Source organism: Colletotrichum navitas (assembly GCF_030913465.1).
Source record: "Colletotrichum navitas strain CBS 125086 chromosome Unknown LY79scaffold_28, whole genome shotgun sequence".
Classification (NCBI taxonomy): Eukaryota; Fungi; Ascomycota; class Sordariomycetes; order Glomerellales; family Glomerellaceae; genus Colletotrichum; species Colletotrichum navitas.
The window spans coordinates 402323-421700 of NW_026850574.1; the positions used below are offsets into that span (position 1 = coordinate 402323).

The following is a 19378-nucleotide window of genomic DNA, read 5'->3' on the forward strand; positions in this document are numbered from 1 at the left end:
CAGCGGCTCAACCCGTCATCTTGGCTGATTTGGATCTGTATTTTTATGACTAAGCCGAGGGCCGCGGGGTAATGAACAGCAAACGCGCTGCGTATGCGACGGAGCTACCCCGCCAGTCCACTGCACTGACCTTCAACACAATAACGATAACGGGACGCCTCACCACACAATGGCTGCAGTGACCAAGACCAGCCCTCTGGTGATACCCCTTCCACCTGTTTCCTTCCACAATATGTATTTGAACTAACCCGTGAGTCATAATAGTCTGAGGATGAGGCTCGTTGGATCAAGCTCGTCAAGATCAACTACGAGGACCAGAACGGTCAGGCTCGCACCTGGGAATCCGCCGAGCGCCGCACGCGGCCCAAGAACGGCGAGATCGACGGCGTCGGCATCGTCGCGATCCTCGAGAAGCCCACGGGGCCCGAGATTATCTTGCAGAAGCAGTTCCGGCCGCCCATCGACAAGGTCACCATCGAAGTCCCCGCGGGGTTGGTCGACGAGGGCGAGACTGCCGAGGAGGCCGCCGTGCGCGAGCTCAAGGAGGAGACTGGCTACGTTGGGAAAGCGTCCGAGACGACGCCCATCATGTTCAATGGTGCGTTTTTCTTTCTTTCCCATTTCTCAGCTGATAGGCTTTGCTGTTACCGCGCGGCTCTTGTGCTAACTTTGCGGCCATCCCCCCCTAGACCCTGGCTTCTGCAACACGAACCTCCGCATGATACACGTCACAATCGACACCTCTCTCCCTGAGAACCAAAACCCCAAAGCCGAGCTGGAAGAAGGCGAGTTCATCGAGGTCTTTACTGTGCCCCTGGCCAACTTTTGGGACGAGTGTGTCCGCTTTGAAGCCGAGGGCTACGCCATCGACGCCCGCGTAGGGACCATAGCTGAAGGCATCGAACTAGCCAAGAAATTCAAGCTGTAATGCCGCTTTGGTGTCTCACGTCCCTCAAATTTTTGCGGTTACCATGTCGTCCATTTCACAACTTGCCCTCGCGCCTTAGACCCTCCCACAGGGCCAGCGCAGCAAGGCATTTCGCGTCCCTCGCGCCCTCGCGCCAGAGATCCTTCATGGCCACCAGCTTCAGCGTGATCTTCTCGCCGTGATCCCGTAACCCCGTCAGCTTCCCGGTCCAGTCACTCAGCTGCCCGCGCGGGATCCTCTTCTCGTGACTGTACAGCGTGACGAACTCGTCACACCCACCCGCCGAGGGGTACACGGCCTCCGCCAGACCCTCGCCGGCCTCATTACCCGCTGATCTCCCTGCTCCGGCGAGCTCGCTGAGACAGGTGAGTTCCGACTCGTGGATATCCAGGTCCAGCTCTTCTTTAATTTCCTTGGCCGCCGCGCCCGCGAAGCTGCCGCTGTCGTCGACCATGCCCGCGGGCAGCTCCACAAACGACAGGCTGCCGACGGGCACACGCGGCTGGACGGTCAGAACAACGTAGCGCTCGTCGCTATCGAACGGCGCGTCGTCAGGGATAAGCATGACGAGCATCCCCACGCTGGGGCCGCGGAGGAAGACACTGGCCGGGAGTCCCTCTCCAGCCCCGTTCTTCACGTCGGCAGTGGCTTTCAGGAAGCCGACGCGGCCGGAGCCAAACAAATCGAAAGCTTGGACCGTGACGGCGCGCAGCTGGTACGGGTCCAGGTGGAACGGGTGATGTTTGCTCTTGGCTTGTAGGTCCAGAGATCTAGTGAGGCCCTTGACCCAGTTCTGGTGGCTATATTAGCCAGTACCTAGAGAATGTCGGCTGAAGACTTCATCTTACGTTGAACGGCTTGAAAGCCAGCAAATGGTCTTCCGATAGGCCATCGGGCAGCTTGACCTGCAGGCCGCTGTCTTTCAACGTGATGGTTGACATTGTGCGGGGGGTCAGGGAAGAGTGAGAAGGCGAGGTGCAGAATTGGAAAGCACGAGGTTGCAAGCAGTAAATCATCGGCTTTCGGGTAGTATTTGTAACCACTTGGCGGAACCAGAGCGCGGCGATTGTCATCTCTCTTTTTTTCACGAGACGCGCATGAAGTCAGTCAACCTCGTGGTAAACCTAGCGTGGATGTAAGTGCCAAAATTGACGTCAGGCCAATGAGGTCGTTCGGTGGTTTCCAGCAGGCAGGTAGGCACCAAAGCACCCAAGCGCCAAGCACTGCCTCGGAGCGACTCTGCTGAACAAACCTGCACTTCTGCCTAGATACCTACCCAGCATCTTCAACATTGCTAGTGGGCATCAACGTAAATGCCTTGGAATGAATTCTTTTATTTCGATGCTAAATCAAAATCGTGAGGTATCTTTTTCTCTGCCCAAATGCTGTATACAGCTAATATGCGATTGATGTGATGCACACGCATTATCCTGCAATCAGTTGCCTTCGATTCCATAGAGTTTACAGCCGCTTCACGGCTACTAGTCGTGCCAAAGTTCATCCAAGCGCCGGCAATCTGCTGTCCGTTCATTCAAGAAAGTTTTTTAGGTTTCCACCGATGTTCTTCAAATCCAACAGAAACGTGTCGTGGCCAAAGAAACTCATCTCCTCGCTCAGCTCAAGGTGCGCAACATTCCTGTTGCCCGCGAGCTTCAGAGCCTCCGCGACTTCCCTCTGCTGCCAAGCCGGAAAGAGGATGTCGCTGGCCACTCCGATGACGAGAGCCGGGGTATCTCTCAGGGGTGCCAGGCCTGCGATGAGGTCTTCGGGCGGCCTGGAAGACACTTCGCCAGGCTGGTCCGAGGCACCGCCGTTGGACTCAGGCTGCTCCTCATATGGCTTCTCAGGGAGAGTGAGGCTACAGGCTGCATCGTTGCGCGTAGGGCCGACTCCGGACTGCATGAGCTTCTCGCGCTCTGCTCTTCTCGCGCTGGCAGCCATCTGGTTTTCGCGTCCAAGGTCAAACAGATCCATAGCCTTGCTGACATATAGCAGACTATTTGGATCATATGTCAAACAAAACTTCTCACCCGCGTGATCCAGATAAGTCTCGATCAAAAAGTCAGGGCATAGCGCAGGGGGCTTGCTGGGATCCGCCCTCCGCCTGCCAAAACGTTGCTCCCATTCCGGACCCGACCGATATGTGACCGTCGCAATCTCTCGCGCGAGTTTCATGCCAGCGTGAGGCGGCACTCTACCGTAGTAAAAGCCTCGATTCCAATTGGGATCCATCATCAACACCTGCCGTTGGGTATGGCGCATCGCAATACTGTACGGGTGACTCCTAGCGCAACCGCTAATAGACACGATTCTGCCAACGCGGTTGGGAAAGAGGACGCCAGCAGCTAGAGATTGCATGCCACCCATGCTGGATCCAACACTGGCATATAGTTTATTGACCCCTAACCCGTCAAGAAGGCGGAACTGTGCGCGCACCATGTCCTCCATGGTGAGGATTGGGAACCTGGTCGCATACCGCTGGCCGTCCGCAGGGTCGATGCTGCTCGGCCCCGTCGATCCGTAGCAGCCGCCGATGACGTTTGTGCAGATAACGTAGTATTTGTCGGTATCCAAGGCCAGTCCCGGGCCGATGAACTTTTCCCACCAGCCAGGCTCGGGATTACTCTCGGTCGAATGCGCATGTGATGAGGCCGAGAGGCCGGTGTGAAGCAGTATGGCATTCGACCTGTCGGCATTCATATTGCCCCAGGACTCGTATGCGATCTCGAATTCGGGTAGGACGCCGCCCCAGTCAAGCAGCAAGGGGTCCTTGCAGTGGTATGTTTCCGTCGCGCCGGCCGTGTAAGAGGGCTCGGGACCGCTCGACTCGTATCTCGCCTCGAGGGTCGCAGATCGGTTCTCCAAAGCGTCCAGACACGGGAACGCCATAGCGGGGTTCGAGGCATCGCCGGGGCTGTTGGAAGCCTTGCGGGCCGGTTTCGAGGTGAATCGGCGGGCGTGTTGACGGCTGCCGAGATGCGTCGCTGCAGCGTTGTTGGGACTCCGATATGCGGAGGGAACTTGTACGCGCGAAACTGGTGCGCGGGCCTGGCGAAGGGCCACCGAGGCTAGTCTTTGACACTTCATGGCTGGGATTAACAATCGCAGCTGTAAAAAAAAAAAGGCCAAGATTGTATCTCGGGGGGGCACCTGTAACAGGAATATCTAGGCCGTCCCATCGGCAACTGGTTTGTAAGCTGCCGGAGCTATAGCGGCAAAGGCCCCGTCGTCGGCTGTCGGTGGCTGTCGATGGTGTAATCTCACGTGATGACAAGCACTGTTTCTCTTATCGATAAAGCAGAGGTGTGTTATCAGGCTACCTATTTCGGTCTTGACTTCCAAGAACCCCACCATGGGTCGATCCACTTCCCCACTGACGTCAATTTAAAGACACGCAGTTGGTACCTCCTATTCACTTGTAGTCACAGGTACGGATAGTGATACGAATACACATAAGCTCGGTGGCCCAGTCCTCCGTGCACCGACCATGAACTAAATATTGCCCGATACCTGAACTGACGTCGCCTCCCCACGTAACGATTGAGCAGCACTGTGATATCCCTACGAGCCAACTTCTCTTACCCCTCTTTCCACGCGATTTAACAGATACCCACGGTACCTGCTTCGCACACATGTCGCTTTTCTCCTCCCTGCATCAATACGTCGGAACCTTTGCGGCGATCGCAGCCGGTGCTATCATTGCCAAAGTCGTCGGCAACATGCAGTCCGACTTGCAGAATCCCGAACCTGAGCGGGTGCCCCAAGAGCCAGGCAACTATAAGCCCACTCCCATCGACGTTGTTGTTGTTAGGATCATGCTGGAGAAGGCATCCACGTTACCGCCGGAAATCATGGATATCATCATCGACGAAGCCGAATATTGGGCGCACTCGGAGGCCAGCATATCTACCAATCTTCGTGTCGTCGGCACTACACCCGAAGAGAACAAGCTTCTCTTGAGATGCCCACCGATCGGCTTCCGCGACTTCAAGAAAGTCGGCGCAGCGTTCAAGACCGCCCCTCTCCCACCCAAGTCGGGTGACGGGTCCCCCGTTACCGAGCCCCTCCGCAGTTTAACCCTGCTCGAACCCATGTCAAGCCCCACCGAGATGACCTCCGAGGCCCCAAGAGAATACTTTACAGGATCGATGGAGCGACCGCCCATGCTGACCAACCCCGTCCGCAAGATCGTCTTCAAGATTCGAAGCAGAGACCAGGGCTGGGGCGGTGGCGTCGCCGACAAAGAAACCTACCGCGGATCCTGGTCGTGGTTTGAGGCGGGTCTGGAGAAGTTCGACAAGGATCGGAAATGTAAGCAAGAACTATATCCAAAGAGATCCGAAGGGTGTACTGACGACCTAGGCGACGGTTCTTGCAAGGCGTCTGCCCCGGCCCAGGAATTACAATCCGAGAACATATCTGACGGTGAAGAGCCGACCCTTTGCACGTGCGGCCTGCAGTCGATATACCCCCCCGTCGAACAGCTGCCCCATGGGGAACTTGCCTACCACCATCACATGCATCCGCTCGAGAACCTCAAGATCCAAAACAACAAGACTGCGCATAGACTATTCCTGAACCACGAGGTCGTCTGGTCCTGGTCTGACGATATCCACCCCAATTCACCCAAAGCCGACCAGCTGGTTGAGATGGGTCGCGGTAGGGGCACTGGAACTGGCAAGTTCGTGCGCAGTCTGAAGCTGGGCGATGTGATCACGGTATGGGGCAAGGCGCGGTTTGGTGGCTGGGCCAACCACATTGAGAGTGTGAAGGTCGAGATTTACTGGGCGGTGTGAGCCGTGGGTTTTGCTGTACTTGACTTTTCTTCCGCCGAGAAGAATGCACAACACTCCCCTAATGCACTGTATGAATGACGATTAAACAACGATGGAAATGATGCGTAAGTTGAATGAGTTAAGATCTGGTCTCCACAACCGTCCCAATCCCGGCTTGTGGTAAACCTGTTGGGCTGTTTCGGGTACAGTTATCTGACAGTCCGCAGCCTCGTACAAACGCATTTCCAACCGCCCGGATCAGCAAGTTGCCTTGTTGGCCATTCTGCAGATGGAACAAAGCAGTAACTGCGCCTTATATTTCAAGTCCATAAGTTCCTGACGCGTTACTTCGTGCATTAGTTGAAGGCTATGAGCTGGCTGGGGAAGAGGAAAGAAGTCGTCGGTGCAGTTCTTATGTTGCAAGATCTCGTCGGTAGCCCGGAATCTGATGCTAAGAAGGCAACGGCATTCGTTCGAGATGCAAGAAGATTCTTCTTCAAGCACAGCCACGTCATTAGCATCGCTCCTTGCCAGGTCTACTCTTCAGCAATCGTATTTTCGCCTGAAAACTCTGTCGTCAAGCAGTCTTTTTTATCAGAGTTACCGGAGTGGTTACTTACAAAGCCTGAGACTGAGAGCGATTGGGACTCGGTCCTACACGCCTGGGTTTTCAACAACAAGTCTCAACAACATTGTTACATTCCGAAAAGGTTCGCATGGACGTCTTTAAAAAAAAAAATTGGTGTCACAAGAATAGCTCGTACAGAACTGCGTCCCATGCACAAGTCGTAGCGAGAAGCTCATGCACGTCATAATGTGCAGTTCTCAGAGGATGAAAAACTCATCGGCTTCTACACCACCGAAGATGAAATTGCTTTGTATGATGCCGAGTCTGGGGACCAGCTGAGAACAATCACGCCACCTCCGGATCAAGAGTTTCCAGCACACTTTCATATTTTTTCCAGGGAATTTGCTCATGGCCATCTGTACGCCAATAAGAGCAATCGGGGAAACCTCCTCTGATCCAATTCGCACGTTGGACAATAGCAAGCCACCTGATCCCCTTGATAGTCTCTCAGAGTGTTATCTCGGTGTCAAATTGTGCTCATTGGATGAGCCAACTCACAAGCAGCATCAAAAGCCGGTCATGAATCCAATTGGTCCATTATTTCCCACACAAAGTGGACTGTCTATGGCACCGCGGAAACTGGATCGTTTCACGAAAGCCATGTTCTTACCAAGCTGCCACTTTCCATTGGACAGAAAGTACATCGGTCTACTTGAGTACCGCGCAGTAGTCAAAATTTTTGATACCGACCTTATCATGAAGAACAATGCGATCAGATTTTCGCCGCCAAGTCCGGCCATGGAGTTCCATTTCATGTTTTGCCGCCATAGCGTGGCAACAAATCCATCAAACCAGGAACTTCCTCGTCAAGGTTTGGAGCAAGGGCAATAGGAGACATTCAACGTCGATGCCCTTGCCAAAGACAAATTCGCTTGATATTTTCGGGTATCTAACTGCTGCGCTTTGCTGGAGTTCTGACAATGTCTACTTGGCAGCCGCGTTCGAAAACGGGCTTGACATCTACACTGAAAACTCGCAGTCAGCTTCCATGGTGAAGATATCTAGTTATTCGGATGTAAAGCTAGATGAAACCGTTTGGGGACTCTGCTTTTCGCCCTGTGGGCGCTATCTTGCCAAGACAAATTATAAGACGGCTCAACTTAGGCGTAAACGCCTTCGTTCGCCAAGTGGTGTCTAATGGGGCCGGTCGCTCTGCTCCCTCTGTCCGCACCTCGTCCCTCGGTGCTGCCGTCTGGGTTTATTGTCACCCTGTTCCATGCGTTTCTGACGATTGTCGCTCCATTCACTTGATCCAAGATAAGAGGCTATTCACACCCGATTGCCAATCACTGTCTAGGACAGCTTTGAACTACCTACGCTTCGCTCCGGTGTCATGGCCTGCGGCCATACCCTCATGTCACAAAGAGAATGGGGGATTAATACCATTGTCAATCAGTCACATCACATTTAATCCATTTCACCTAAGTCACTCTTATTACAAGTCCAATTCCGTCCAGTCACTTTAATTCACCACGATGCAATCACTTTAACAAGCCAGAACTCCAACAGTGCATTCACCATTTCATTACTCAAACTACACCTAGTCACACATTTTCGCCGTTTCCATTTCAATTCAATCAATTTCTCACGACTCTAGTCTATTCACTCTACCATGTACTCTAAAAATCAATGTCTCCGTCATCCAACACAAGCTCCTCTTCCGTGTACACTGCTCCAACAGGCTGTCGATGCACTACCGAACACTGTTTGTCCACTGGAGTATAGGGGGGCAGACCCCCTGATCCTGCCTGCTCTCACCGATCGGCTACATTGAAGCTCATCCTCACAAGATCCTCCGGCCTCCACTCTCCGCGAGTGTACGATCCCTTCATCTGCTGCGCGTTCTGTTTGTGCCACACTAAGCCTAACCCTAACCGTCTACGACTGCAGCTGCGGCAGACAGCGAGATAATAAATGGCCGCACGAGCCAGAGGTAGTAGGCGATGAGTCGGCCGAGGGAGGGCGGGAGGAAGCGGTGGATCAGTCTGTATTCTTTGCGGTTCCGGAGGCCCTTGTGGTAGAATGTGTAGAGAGACACGAGGCCTTTTCGCACCAAGATGTTGCGGGGCCCGCCGTAAGGGGTGTTGTCGACTCGGAGCGAGATGATTTCCGGCGCCCTGGCTGGTTGGCTGCAGGTAACGTGGATAGCTGCCAAGATGGCACGCAAGAAAGCGTTAATAGCTTGCTAGTACCGGCGGATAGCGGTGTTGTTAGGACAACCGTCAACAATGAAGTTTCTGAACTGCGAGTGCTGGGCAGCCTCGCTTTCCTCAAGGAAGTGGGCGCCCGGCCTGGCCCAGTGCGTGTTCAGTTCGTTCTGGAGGAAGTTGTACCCGGGTCGCAGGTCGAAGACATCTTCGTGGATATCATCATGGGCAGGCAGAACGGGAATGAGGCCAACTTGGCCGCTGTATTGGGATATCTTGGCAATGGTGGGAGAGTGCTGCGAGGATCTGTAGCCCGAAGCTGGGACTTCTGGCCCCAGCCAGCCAGCAACTGTTTTTGGTGGTCCTCCTTGCAAGTTGTGTTATCTCGGGAAATGGTTCGGTTGATTTTGGACGAGAAGGCTTGCGATGAGAGCTCAAGGCTGGGGCGCCGGCTAAGCCTTGCACCGGCAAGGTTCCTCGAACCCGCGACGCCACGGCCTTCCTCAGAACTAGACGCATATTGAGTGTAATTGAGGGGTTTTGAAAAGGTTACCACATCTCTTGTGTTGGTAGAGCTGGTGTAAGGTAACCATATATTCGCCAGCACGGTTATTAGGATAGCAGGACGAAGGCAGATCAAGTTTCCCGAGTAGTTCCCATTCTTGAGGAGCGGGGTCTTTCTGGCGCCTGTATCCTGGCATTTTAATAGCCGTGGCTGGGTGATACAATGAATGGTGTTCCTTGATGACCAGACTGCCTGTGTCTGGGATGGCATGCTCCCAACCAAGCCCCTTAACTACATGGAGGCCTCCATGTCAACAAGGCCTGCAATGCCCCAATGAGGCATATCAAGTACAATCCATGGCAGACAGAGGCGTGTTACATCTGTTTACAATTTGTAATCAGCAGCAAAAGATGCATTGGAGGACTCGTTGCCCCCCCCCCCCCCCCCCTTTTTTTTTTTTCCTTGGAGCAAGAAATCAGCCTTTCAGGGCTTCGTATTAGGGATAAACGGGATCTGTTACACCAAAGATAGCGAACATAGACATCGCCTCTTTGGTTCTGTTCGACATGAGGGTATTTCCTACAGTCAGACCAAGAAACCGCATCGCTTGGCCCTATGGATGGTTATGTGGGCTCGGACTCTGATACTATCAAAAACAACAAAACCGAAGGCCGGCATTACGATGCGTACAGCCGGGCTGACTAGACGTGATTACTCACATTTGTACCCGAGTCGAAAGACCCGAGAGCGCGTAGCCAGGTTCGGGTATCCGTTGGCAGACGTGTGGATACCCGGGTACCCGTCGGCATTGCCATTCCTGGTACTGACAATCGGGTATCCAGGGAGAGTTGCTCGCAATGAGGCCCCGAGATTGACAAATCGCATTGAAGTGATGTACAAAACCGAAGCTTTTCCCCAAATTATTCAGTTACGAGCGCCTGGAGAACTTTACCATCTTGATTTTAACAAACAAAGCACTAACACGGAAGCACGAAAACGAAATTGAGCTAGGTATTTCAACACGCCAACAAGATACTACTTTCCAAAATGAGGGCCATCCAGGTTCTAGGAAGTAAGGCATCACCGGAAATATTCTTGAATCAATCTTTGCCCAAGCCTGCACTTCAAAAATCAGACATCTTGATACAAGTCACTGCCGCCGGCGTCACCGGCGACGAGATCCTATGGCCCGAGCTTTACGAGACTCCTTTTCGGATACCAGGGCACGAACTATCCGGAACCATATCCGAACTTGGCCCAGAGTATCGCGGATCTCTGGTGATCGGACAAGAAGTCTTTGCCTTCACCGAGGCAGATCGTGGGCAATGCCACGCCGAGTACGCCATCTGCTCTGAAAACGAGGTTGCTCCCAAGCCTGCGTCCATCTCCCATCTCGAAGCGGCAGCGCTCCCGATCCCGCTTCTGACTACATTCGAGGCAATCCTGGATCATGGGAAGGTCAGACCCGGCATGAGGGTTCTTATCACGGGAGCTTCAGGCGCGGTGGGCAGAATCGGTGTCCAGCTGGTCGCCCGGCTTGTCGATAGCCACGCAATCGCCTTGGCTTCGTATAAAAACCACGATGCTTTGCGGAATCTTGGCGCTGACGAGGTGATCGACTACGCCTCAACTGGCTGGGAGTCAAAGGTCGACGCCGTGGATGTCGTCTTCGATACTGTCGGTGGAACAGTCTTGAAGAAATCTTGGGAGACTGTGAAAGAGGACGGGTTGATCGTCACTGTTGGAGACCCGCCTCCCTCCTGGGCATTTCAGGATCTTCGGCCTGACGAGGCTTCCAGTCGACCTTATGTGCGGTACAAATACTTCATCGTGGCTCCTAATGCCGAGCGACTTCGTCAAGCTTCAGAAATGATCGATACCGGCTCGCTCAGGCCCTTGATGGTGAAGTCATTCGGCTATGAGGAAGCAGAGAAGGCTTGGGCGTATGCAAGACAACGAGGTCGAGAGAAGAAGGCTGTGATTTGTTTCTTGTAATTTATGACTACTTCAGGATTGGGCTCTAGAATATGAGAGCTTGATATCCGATGAACAGCTTTGTTCATAGCATATTATAGCATATTTTCATTGGCATTGTATCTCGTTCGCGATGATGGACTTTCTATCAATTTCCCTAGGTATGTAGAAAAAGTCCAAATAGAGCTATTGATATGAGATTTTGTCTGTCCATTGTCCTTCAAGATTGATTAGTTGTCGTCTAGACAAGGTCATTTCCCATCCATTCTTCAAATTGAGGACCAAGATCCTTAAGGCTGTACCATCCACAAACATCGTCCATTGAGCCGAAGGAAGAAAATACGTCGCTTTCGTTCGTTGGCGGCTCAGTCTGAGAGCCAATCTCTCCCCCGCTCGCGGACAGACTCGGCACGCCGCACGACTTAGGGGTGTTGCTGGTGCTCGTCGCCTTGGAACCCACCCTCAACACATGTCGGGCAATGGTCTGGATCTCCTGCAAATTTCTTGCTGTTCTTGGCCATATTTCGCCCAACGTCTTGAGGCAGCCAATCGACATCCGAATCTGGTCACGTGCGATGGACAACTCCTTACCTCTGAGTAAAAAGTTGCAAGCAGATAACAATGCCAGCGTCCCTTCACTGGTCATACAGGTGACGAAAGGCGAGTGGTGAAATGGTCGGACCGGTAGCGCCAACAGACGGATTTGTGCCTCCACTGATCGCAAGACTCTAACGGTATGGATGTTAACGAGTTCTGGCTTGGTGGTCTCCTCGGGTGGTTTTCTGGCGCAGCTGGAGACGTTCTCCACGGGGTTGAATCGAAGGTCCGACAGCGGCCTATGTAACCCAATAGTCGCGCTACAAGACCGGCATCAAAAATTTACGTCCATTTAACTTGAAGGAGCAGAAGTCAAAAGAGAGATGACTCACACATTTGTGACCAAGTGTGCCTGGAACAAGAGCTCGTCGATTTCTCCAGTTTTCGTCATAACCTGTTTGCGGTCTCGAGGTAGTAGAAGCGACCATCCTTCGATGATTGAGTCGGCATTCTGGATGATTTGTGCCGAATCTTCTCTACTGGCGACCTTGGAAGTTGTGGAGATCGCCAACGCCGCACATCTTACGGCAGTGATGAGGTAGGCGAATGAGGAGAATGAGATGTCTTCGGAAGCGAATTCGCGGCAGTCAAAATCCTCGAGTGTCTTTGGCTCGGGGATTTCCTGTCCTCCGGTAAGTTTAAACATCGTTCCGTCTGAGTGCCATGTTGTAACTTACTCCGGATTCGTATTCCGACTCTTCACAGGGCAGCTCGACAGTGGCTTCGATATCCACAACCATAAAGTTCATGGTGCCCAAGGTTCCGGCGTAATATGCATCGATGATATATAGCTCCCACCACGTTCGTCTCCAGCTCTCAGTCAGGACAGGATCCCCGCCTCCGTGAGCCCCTGCGAACTCTTGTTGAAACATCTCCATGTCAAGTGCCAGGCGGACTGCACAGCCTATTTGCTCCTTGGCCTCAACTTTGTAGTCATACCAGAACAGCATCACGGAGTACAATAGTCGGCACTGCACCATGACTGGGCATGCTTGGTTTGATTGGGAGAAGGAGTTTTCCAAGTCATCTCTGAGCGGAATCGACCATTCTCGGGCAACGTAGACATTTCCAACCAGGCGCATGACAGCAATGAGAGGTCTCAAACTAGTCTGCCGGCTCGGGTCCCGACATGACCTTAAAAAGTGCCATCGAGGGACCAGAAACGGATGGAAGTTGTGGAAACATTTGTAATAAGAGCTGATCAGAGGGTCACTGTCGACGTTGTCAAGTTGTCTCTGTGGAACGATGCTTGATACCGTCGGAGCAGGGTTGTCACTCCCGAGGTTGGTGTCATCGAGTGAACTCGGGCCATGGGTGAAGCTGTCATTAGCAGGCCGGGATCCGGGTTCCAGGGTCGGCTCGATGCTCACTCTGGATTGAGACCTGGAGCTATCGACTGATGTATCGTTACTTGCTGCCGCAAGGCGCTTGCGTCGCTCTGCGAGTGCGGCGCGATCCAGACCGCCCCGGCGCGATGGAGCATATTTGCATTCCGTAGAGGCACTGACGCAGCGGTTGCACTGAGGTTTCTGCCCGTCACATTTCAGATGGCGTGAGCGACAAGGCAGACAAGCCAAGGGAGAGCGCGTAGCTCCGCCGTTCCGGTGTGATGGAACGCCGTTAGTGTTCATGATGGTCGACGGTAATCAATTGGTGAGCTTGTGATTAGGAAGGGTTCGGGATTTCTGGTGCGTCTGGTGCGGCGGGGACCCGGGTATTCGGGAACCCGTTGGGCGCAAGCCGGGTATCCGCCTAGTGTAAGCCACGTTGGCGACCCTTTGGCACTTGGTTTTTCTAGCCTACCCGTTGACGCCGGAAACCCGAGATGTCAGTCTCAAATTGAAGGGAATACAACTGGCGGTTCTTTCTAATGATTGAATATGACTTTGATGTCGGCGAAAAAGTACATAAATTGGGACAGGTGTCGCCCAAGATGTTCTGTCAATCCAAGATCACCACACAAATTGAGTCTGAAGTCCTGAACGCACAACACTTGCAACAGCTATAATATCACCTCTACATCAATATCGCACCAAAACAACCATAAAATATCTATGCCTTCCACGATCGTAATTATTGGGGCCGGTTTCGCTGGTGTATGGAGCGCCCTCTCAGCGAAACGTCTCCTTAACCTCAACAATCAAGGAGGCATCATCGACGTCGTCGTCATAGCGCCTGAGCCATATTTGGTTATGCGACCACGGCTCTATGAGCCAAATGCGTCAAGCTTTAAGCACCCTCTCATGGCTCTTTTCGAAGCTATCGGCGTACGTTTTCTCCAAGGCACCGCCGAGACCATAGACGCTCAGGCACACGTTGTCCATGTCAGGTCCCCAGCGGGCGTCGAGTCTCACGTACATTTTGACCGCCTTGTACTTGCTGCTGGAAGCTCTGTAGTAAGGCCACAAAGTGTCGCCGGACTTCAGCAGCACGCCTTCGACATAGACACGCTCGAGTCCGCCACCAAGCTCGAAGCCCATCTCGAGGGTCTTGCTTCCCGTCCGTCTAGTCTTGCTCGCAACACGGTTGTTGTTTGCGGCGCCGGCTTCACTGGCCTCGAGCTGGCTACCGAGCTGCCGAGACGCCTCAAGCACTTGTCAAACCCGCGCATCATTTTGGTCGAGGCCGCAGACCAGATCGGTCCCGAGCTGGGACCGGGGCCTCGTCCGGTTATCACCGAAGCCCTAGAAAGCCTCGCCATCGAAGTCAGGCTTGGATCTGCAGTTGCTGCTGTTGATTCCGAGAGCGTGACCCTTATATCGGGGGAGCGCATTGAATCGTTGACAGCCGTTTGGACCGCCGGTGTGCGCGCGACGCCCCTGACCCACCAGATCCCTGGGGCCAAAGACAATCTTTCACCTATCCACGTCAACCACCACCTCCGATCATTGTCTTCCGACCATGTTTTTGTTACAGGAGATGCAGCCTATGCCTCGGCCGATGATCAGGGTCACCATGCCTTGATGTCTTGCCAGCATGCCCTTCAACTTGGCCGAGTATCGGGATACAACGCCGCTGCGGACCTCATCAGCAAGCCTCTTCTCAGATACTCCCAGGAGGCGTACAGATGCTGCCTTGATCTTGGATCATGGGGCGCAGTGGTCACTGGAGGTTGGGAAAGAAAGGTAGACATGCAAGGGGATTCGGCTAAGCGGGTGAAAGGCTACATCAACCAGAAGCTTATTTACCCTCCTTCTGATGCTCGAGAGGCACTGGAAGCTGCGGACCCAGCAAGACCTGACTCTGATGAGTTGCTGAAGCAGGTCACTGCTATTGTTGGCTGATTGTTGTTGAAGGATTAGTTTTATAGCAAAGAACAATCATTCTTTTGTCATTGTTGTTCCTTGGTGCGAACGCTGTTTGATTGGTTATGCATGAATAGTGAACTGCGAAGGATTTGGTGCATGTTGAGTTGCAAAGCATTTCCGCAACGACTCTAGCTTCTTCAGTAATGAACTGAGATGATCAGCAATTCCGCCCTATCTTGAGTACCGTCGAAATCACTGCAACCCTGCTAAGGATATTTCCACCTAGAGTCCGAAAGATTCTAGCCCATTAGCTCCCCTTCGGCTCTCGAAGTCGATTGTTCCCCATCTCAAACTCAAGCGGTATCAGCCTCCTCATCTGCAATCTCCTTGATTTGCTTTACAAACTTCACAACCTCCGTGATGAAAGCCGAGTGCCCACCGGGGTTCCGAAGCACCCTCTTCAAGGATTTGATAGTCGAGGCAAGATACTCTTGTGTAGCGGGAGGTACCGTCCGGTCTTTCTCGCAAATGATATAATAAGCTGGAACAGTGAGAGTGTCCGCACCGAGAGGTGTAGGGCCCACTAATGCTTCCAGCGACTGGGGTAGCAAATCTGCCATGCACTTCTCTGCCATGTCGTCTTGCATATCGGGGCCGTAGAAAGCAGCCTTGGCTTTGGCGTTTGCCGACATCAGCCCATCAGCCACATCGACGATGTCTACGCCGGGGGGAAGGACGCTCAGGGCGCTTTCGCCAGCTTTGGGAGGCACATTCGCTGCTATGAAGACAATAGTGCGAATGCCGCCTTTCTGGCCACGGGAAGCTCTTTCAGGTACTGAGTAACCCCGTGCCGCGATGATCACAGGGACGGCGCCGTAAGAGTGTGCGATGGCAAGAAACTCCTTTCCCTGGTCTAGGTAAGGCTCCAGTTCGACCTGAATGTTACGAGCGTCATCCTCTGCCGTGAGTTTGTTGTTGTATCCAACGCTGGGGTGCCGGACGGCAACGACGGGTGAGAAGCCAGACTCTTCAAGGTGGGCTTTAGCGAGGTCAAAGCAGGAGGGACGGTGGAATCCTCCATGTATCAGGACGACTCCTAGAGACTCTCTAGGGGCTTCCGGTGGGGACATGGTTCTTTTTCTTAGTCGTCTCCCTTCCAGCCAGAGATTGGATTCCGTGACTTGACTTGAGGTTTGCGAACTTTGCCGGTGATATGATCAGAAGTCGACGAATAAAGGTTTTTTTAATGCAAGATAACTGCATGGAAATGATGGGCAACATAGATTACTTTATAATCGTGGCCACGTTTCTTCACTATTGTAACATATTATGAAGTGGAACGTGAGATACGCTATTTACTTCTGTCATCAACTTTTGTGCCTCCTTCTGCATGCATGGATACTCCAATTACCAGATACCCAAGCTGTGGAGTTGAATTCACACGTAAGCGCGAGCTAGCAGGCACTGCCAGTTTGGATCCAATAGATAGCATCATATGACCGCCGTCGCTGACATACTTCTGTTACATTACAGCTGACAACTGCTCCATTCTGTTTAGATTTCTCGAGGGGCATTTCGGGATGGCGTTCATTGGGTATCGCCTGTCACATAGTTTGACATTTATTGGAGAAAGTCGTTCTAGACCCCCATTGGCCCAGTTCACCCTGTAAACGGATATCACAGTACGCATAACCCGATACGCAACACCTCTAGCTTGTGCCTGATCTTATTAATCTCTCGATACGGTACAAAATATCTAATAGCACAGAGCAACTGCCGAGCCAGACTTCGCTTCATACATGGCGCGAAACGGCGTTGACAACGGTGTGGTAGGTGTCACCTGTACGTCGGCGACGGCATCAGCCACAACGGGCGATGGTGGCTATGTTGAACCTACCATCGAGGTGGTGATAGCAAGTTACTTTGATATTGTCCGCATATCACCATTCTTCTGCTCGTATATTGCTATTGTGTGTTTCCATCTTGCCACAAGCACAACGACCTCACTCAGACTCTGGCCATTTCTTCTTTTTCTTTTACCTTTTTTTTTTTTTTTTTTTTTTTTTTTGCTTCAATCAAGGGCTGGGGGAGGGGGGCACAACCCAATCCACAATGGGCACAGATTGATCTTGTCTACACACCTCTTTTGGCACATCTTGATATTGCAACCAGGGTGCTCAAAGATTTTAGTGTTTTCCCTACAGGCTATTGAAAGATAATGACAACCTGACTTTTGATACCGGTCGTCTTGCAAAGGTAGCAGTCTGTAAAGATCGGATGCCAAGTTTTTTGTGAACGGCAAGGGTGCGACATGTAAACGCTAAAACCTTTTGTGCGAATCCAACTTTGACAATGCCTTGCCACTTAAGTGCCCGAAATGCCCAGTTGGAGAGCGCTACGAGGAAAGAAATTGCTCTTCCGTCCCCGAGTTGCCCCGATAAGTCCGAGACGTTGTACCAAAAATATTAACCTTTACTTTGCTTCGCGAGCAGATATCATCAACTTGCCTACACTTACAAGCCAATGATGTGATCGCTATCGGACATAGGTAGAGTGTTAGTGCTAGAGTCCGAACGGACATAACTCGCGCACCGGACTTGGAATCTGCGACAGGCCTTTCAATCCGTTTCGGGGCCTATGAACTTTTGCGCTACCACTTTGGAGAGTAATAGCCATGCCATCGTCGGCGCTGCACTGCCGCAGCCGCTTGCTTTCGCGGAGACTTGACGGGAATATGAGGCCGGGGTCGGACGGGATTAACGATTTCCTTATACGGCAAGTGGTGCTTGCACCAAAGTCAATGCATCGCCTTTGTATAGTGCATGTGATAGAAAGTATATTAAAAACAACGACTCGGTTCAGGAAACAACAACTGCCAAGCTATGATCCATCCATTCACCCCTATTCTCTAACTTTCTACATCTTGCATTGCTAGTCGTTCTTACATGTTCCTGACCATCTTCGTGCAGCAATGGCATCAAAGTACAATAAGCTCTTGGGAAAGCATGTTCTCATAATCGGCGGTTCAACCGGAATTGGCTTCGCCATTGCAGAGGCCTCCATTGCCAGCGGTGCCAATGTCACAATCTCATCATCGTCACAAGACAAGCTCTTCCAGGCTGTTGCATCTCTCCGATCATTTGTTCCGGCTTCTTCTCAACAGAAGGTTCAAAGTTTCGCCGCCAATCTCTCTGGTTCGGATGCTGAAGCCAATCTAGAGGCTGTATTCGAACAAGGCGGCCCAGTCGACCATGTCGTATTCACGGCAGCAGACTCGCTCTCCCTCATGATGCTGCAAGATCTGACGCCCGACAAGATTCTTGCTGCATGCCAGATGCGTCTTGTCGCCCCGTTGATGGCAGCGAAGGTTGCTGCAAGATACCTACCCAAGAGCAACGGGTCCTCTTTCATTATAACAAGCGGCTGCGTGGCCCATAAGTCAAACCCGGGATGGTCCATCGTCTCTTACTTCGCAGCAGGCCTGCAGGGTATGGCAAAGCAACTGGCAGTTGAGCTTAAGCCATTGAGAGTCAATGTTGTTGCACCTGGGTATGTCGATACAGGACTATGGGACGGCATGAAACCCGAGGAAAAGGAAGAAATGGTCAAAAGAATCGAAGCCTCGATGCCAACAGGGAAATTTGGTAGAGTTGAGGACGATGCTGAGGCATTTCTATGGTTGATGAAAGACCGAAACGTCACTGGAACCGTAGCAGCGACAGACAGTGGAGTCATGATTGTTTGATTCTGTTATTGAATATATGCTGGGGCGTGTCCTGAGAAAAGCAGAAAACACCTACTACCCCCCTTAGAGCCAATGTACAAGAGCATGTTTAGCGCTGACTGTTCTGGAGGGTGAGCCTTCAGCTCGGGGGAGCAATGCTTCTTGTTGTTTACCTTCAAATGTCTAGTAGCGCCGCAGTTAGTTTTTGGCTGTAGTTAAAGAACTCCATTTTCTTTTCTTTTAAGAAACCTAGGACGAGAAGCCCCACCAAACAGTCCGCAAAAGAACAGCCTTTGTGTGCTTAGATACTGTTGGTTTTTACTGGCTAATTGATGGGATCCCGTATCTCGTGATATTACAAAGGTTAGGAAAAGGTAGTTAAATTTGTGGTTGTTGATAGTTGACTAGTTAACAAGGTGAAGTGGGAGCATAAGTGTGGTAGCACCTTTGCGTGTAGGCAAAAGTAAGGATTCTGCTAGTAAGTAGTACGTTATATAACCTACTGCCTCTAGCTATATTACCTATATGCTAACACTAGTAGCTTTCTTATATAGTAAAAGTCACTAGTGCTCCTATTCCTCTTAAAAAGCCTAAAAATATAATAAAAACAAGAAAAATAAAAGTATTACACTTTTTATAGTTATATACTATTATAAATTTATTTATCTATTTACTTAGTAAAGGTAGGCTTATATTATCTTATTTAAGTGTATTTCTCTTTAGCTATAGCTATTAAAGGTATATACTTATATTAAATAGATTTAACTACTATTAATCTATATAGTTTATATAACCTATTTTCTTTTTTAAGTATTTATTATTTTATATCTTATTATTTTTATTATTTCTTAT

General features: G+C 51.6%; 12 protein-coding genes across 12 annotated transcripts; 8 read left to right on the top strand and 4 right to left on the bottom strand.

The window, feature by feature from the left end:
* Positions 1–169: 169 nt before the first annotated feature.
* On the top strand, positions 170–928 carry LY79DRAFT_669640 (NUDIX domain-containing protein; the record flags this gene model as incomplete). Its single annotated transcript, XM_060563674.1, has 3 exons — positions 170–199; positions 265–598; positions 690–928. The coding sequence occupies 3 exons, from the start codon at positions 170–172 to the stop codon at positions 926–928; spliced, it is 603 nt and encodes a 200-aa protein (XP_060414401.1).
* On the bottom strand, positions 576–2235 carry LY79DRAFT_553642 (NUDIX domain-containing protein). The gene is made up of 2 exons (XM_060557791.1): positions 1777–2235; positions 576–1721 (listed from the first exon to the last, which is right to left on the bottom strand). Exons 1-2 carry the CDS (start codon positions 1999–2001, stop codon positions 984–986), a joined length of 963 nt encoding a protein of 320 aa, XP_060414402.1. The 5' UTR covers positions 2002–2235; the 3' UTR covers positions 576–983.
* On the bottom strand, positions 2231–4128 carry LY79DRAFT_196502 (homoserine O-acetyltransferase). The gene has a single exon (XM_060551425.1). The coding sequence runs from the start codon at positions 4013–4015 to the stop codon at positions 2456–2458; it is 1560 nt and encodes a 519-aa protein (XP_060414403.1). The 5' UTR covers positions 4016–4128; the 3' UTR covers positions 2231–2455.
* A 178-nt stretch (positions 4129–4306) lies between these two features.
* LY79DRAFT_196566 (uncharacterized protein) lies at positions 4307–5898 on the top strand. Its single transcript, XM_060551426.1, has 2 exons — positions 4307–5239; positions 5291–5898. The coding sequence occupies exons 1-2, from the start codon at positions 4561–4563 to the stop codon at positions 5722–5724; spliced, it is 1113 nt and encodes a 370-aa protein (XP_060414404.1). The 5' UTR covers positions 4307–4560; the 3' UTR covers positions 5725–5898.
* LY79DRAFT_196567 (uncharacterized protein) lies at positions 5899–6584 on the top strand. The gene has a single exon (XM_060551427.1). It carries the CDS (start codon positions 6073–6075, stop codon positions 6493–6495), a length of 423 nt encoding a protein of 140 aa, XP_060414405.1. The 5' UTR covers positions 5899–6072; the 3' UTR covers positions 6496–6584.
* Position 6585: 1 nt separating this feature from the next.
* On the top strand, positions 6586–7259 carry LY79DRAFT_196568 (uncharacterized protein). Its single transcript, XM_060551428.1, has one exon. The coding sequence runs from the start codon at positions 6680–6682 to the stop codon at positions 7160–7162; it is 483 nt and encodes a 160-aa protein (XP_060414406.1). The 5' UTR covers positions 6586–6679; the 3' UTR covers positions 7163–7259.
* A 942-nt stretch (positions 7260–8201) lies between these two features.
* LY79DRAFT_686477 (uncharacterized protein) lies at positions 8202–8654 on the top strand (the record flags this gene model as incomplete). Its single annotated transcript, XM_060564658.1, has 1 exon — positions 8202–8654. A coding segment is annotated over one exon (453 nt), but the record flags the coding sequence as incomplete, so codon positions are not given.
* Positions 8655–9901: 1247 nt separating this feature from the next.
* On the top strand, positions 9902–11066 carry LY79DRAFT_553646 (zinc-binding dehydrogenase). Its single transcript, XM_060557792.1, has one exon. The coding sequence runs from the start codon at positions 10031–10033 to the stop codon at positions 10976–10978; it is 948 nt and encodes a 315-aa protein (XP_060414408.1). The 5' UTR covers positions 9902–10030; the 3' UTR covers positions 10979–11066.
* On the bottom strand, positions 11067–13233 carry LY79DRAFT_553648 (uncharacterized protein). The gene is made up of 3 exons (XM_060557793.1): positions 12232–13233; positions 11887–12176; positions 11067–11814 (listed from the first exon to the last, which is right to left on the bottom strand). The coding sequence occupies exons 1-3, from the start codon at positions 13183–13185 to the stop codon at positions 11199–11201; spliced, it is 1860 nt and encodes a 619-aa protein (XP_060414409.1). The 5' UTR covers positions 13186–13233; the 3' UTR covers positions 11067–11198.
* A 141-nt stretch (positions 13234–13374) lies between these two features.
* LY79DRAFT_686481 (uncharacterized protein) lies at positions 13375–14838 on the top strand (the record flags this gene model as incomplete). The annotated part of the gene is made up of 1 exon (XM_060564659.1): positions 13375–14838. Exon 1 carries the CDS (start codon positions 13609–13611, stop codon positions 14836–14838), a length of 1230 nt encoding a protein of 409 aa, XP_060414410.1. The 5' UTR covers positions 13375–13608.
* A 63-nt stretch (positions 14839–14901) lies between these two features.
* Positions 14902–16166, bottom strand: LY79DRAFT_553650 (Alpha/Beta hydrolase protein). Its single transcript, XM_060557794.1, has one exon. It carries the CDS (start codon positions 15930–15932, stop codon positions 15156–15158), a length of 777 nt encoding a protein of 258 aa, XP_060414411.1. The 5' UTR covers positions 15933–16166; the 3' UTR covers positions 14902–15155.
* A 1497-nt stretch (positions 16167–17663) lies between these two features.
* On the top strand, positions 17664–18750 carry LY79DRAFT_553651 (short chain dehydrogenase). The gene has a single exon (XM_060557795.1). The coding sequence runs from the start codon at positions 17774–17776 to the stop codon at positions 18545–18547; it is 774 nt and encodes a 257-aa protein (XP_060414412.1). The 5' UTR covers positions 17664–17773; the 3' UTR covers positions 18548–18750.
* Positions 18751–19378: the final 628 nt, after the last annotated feature.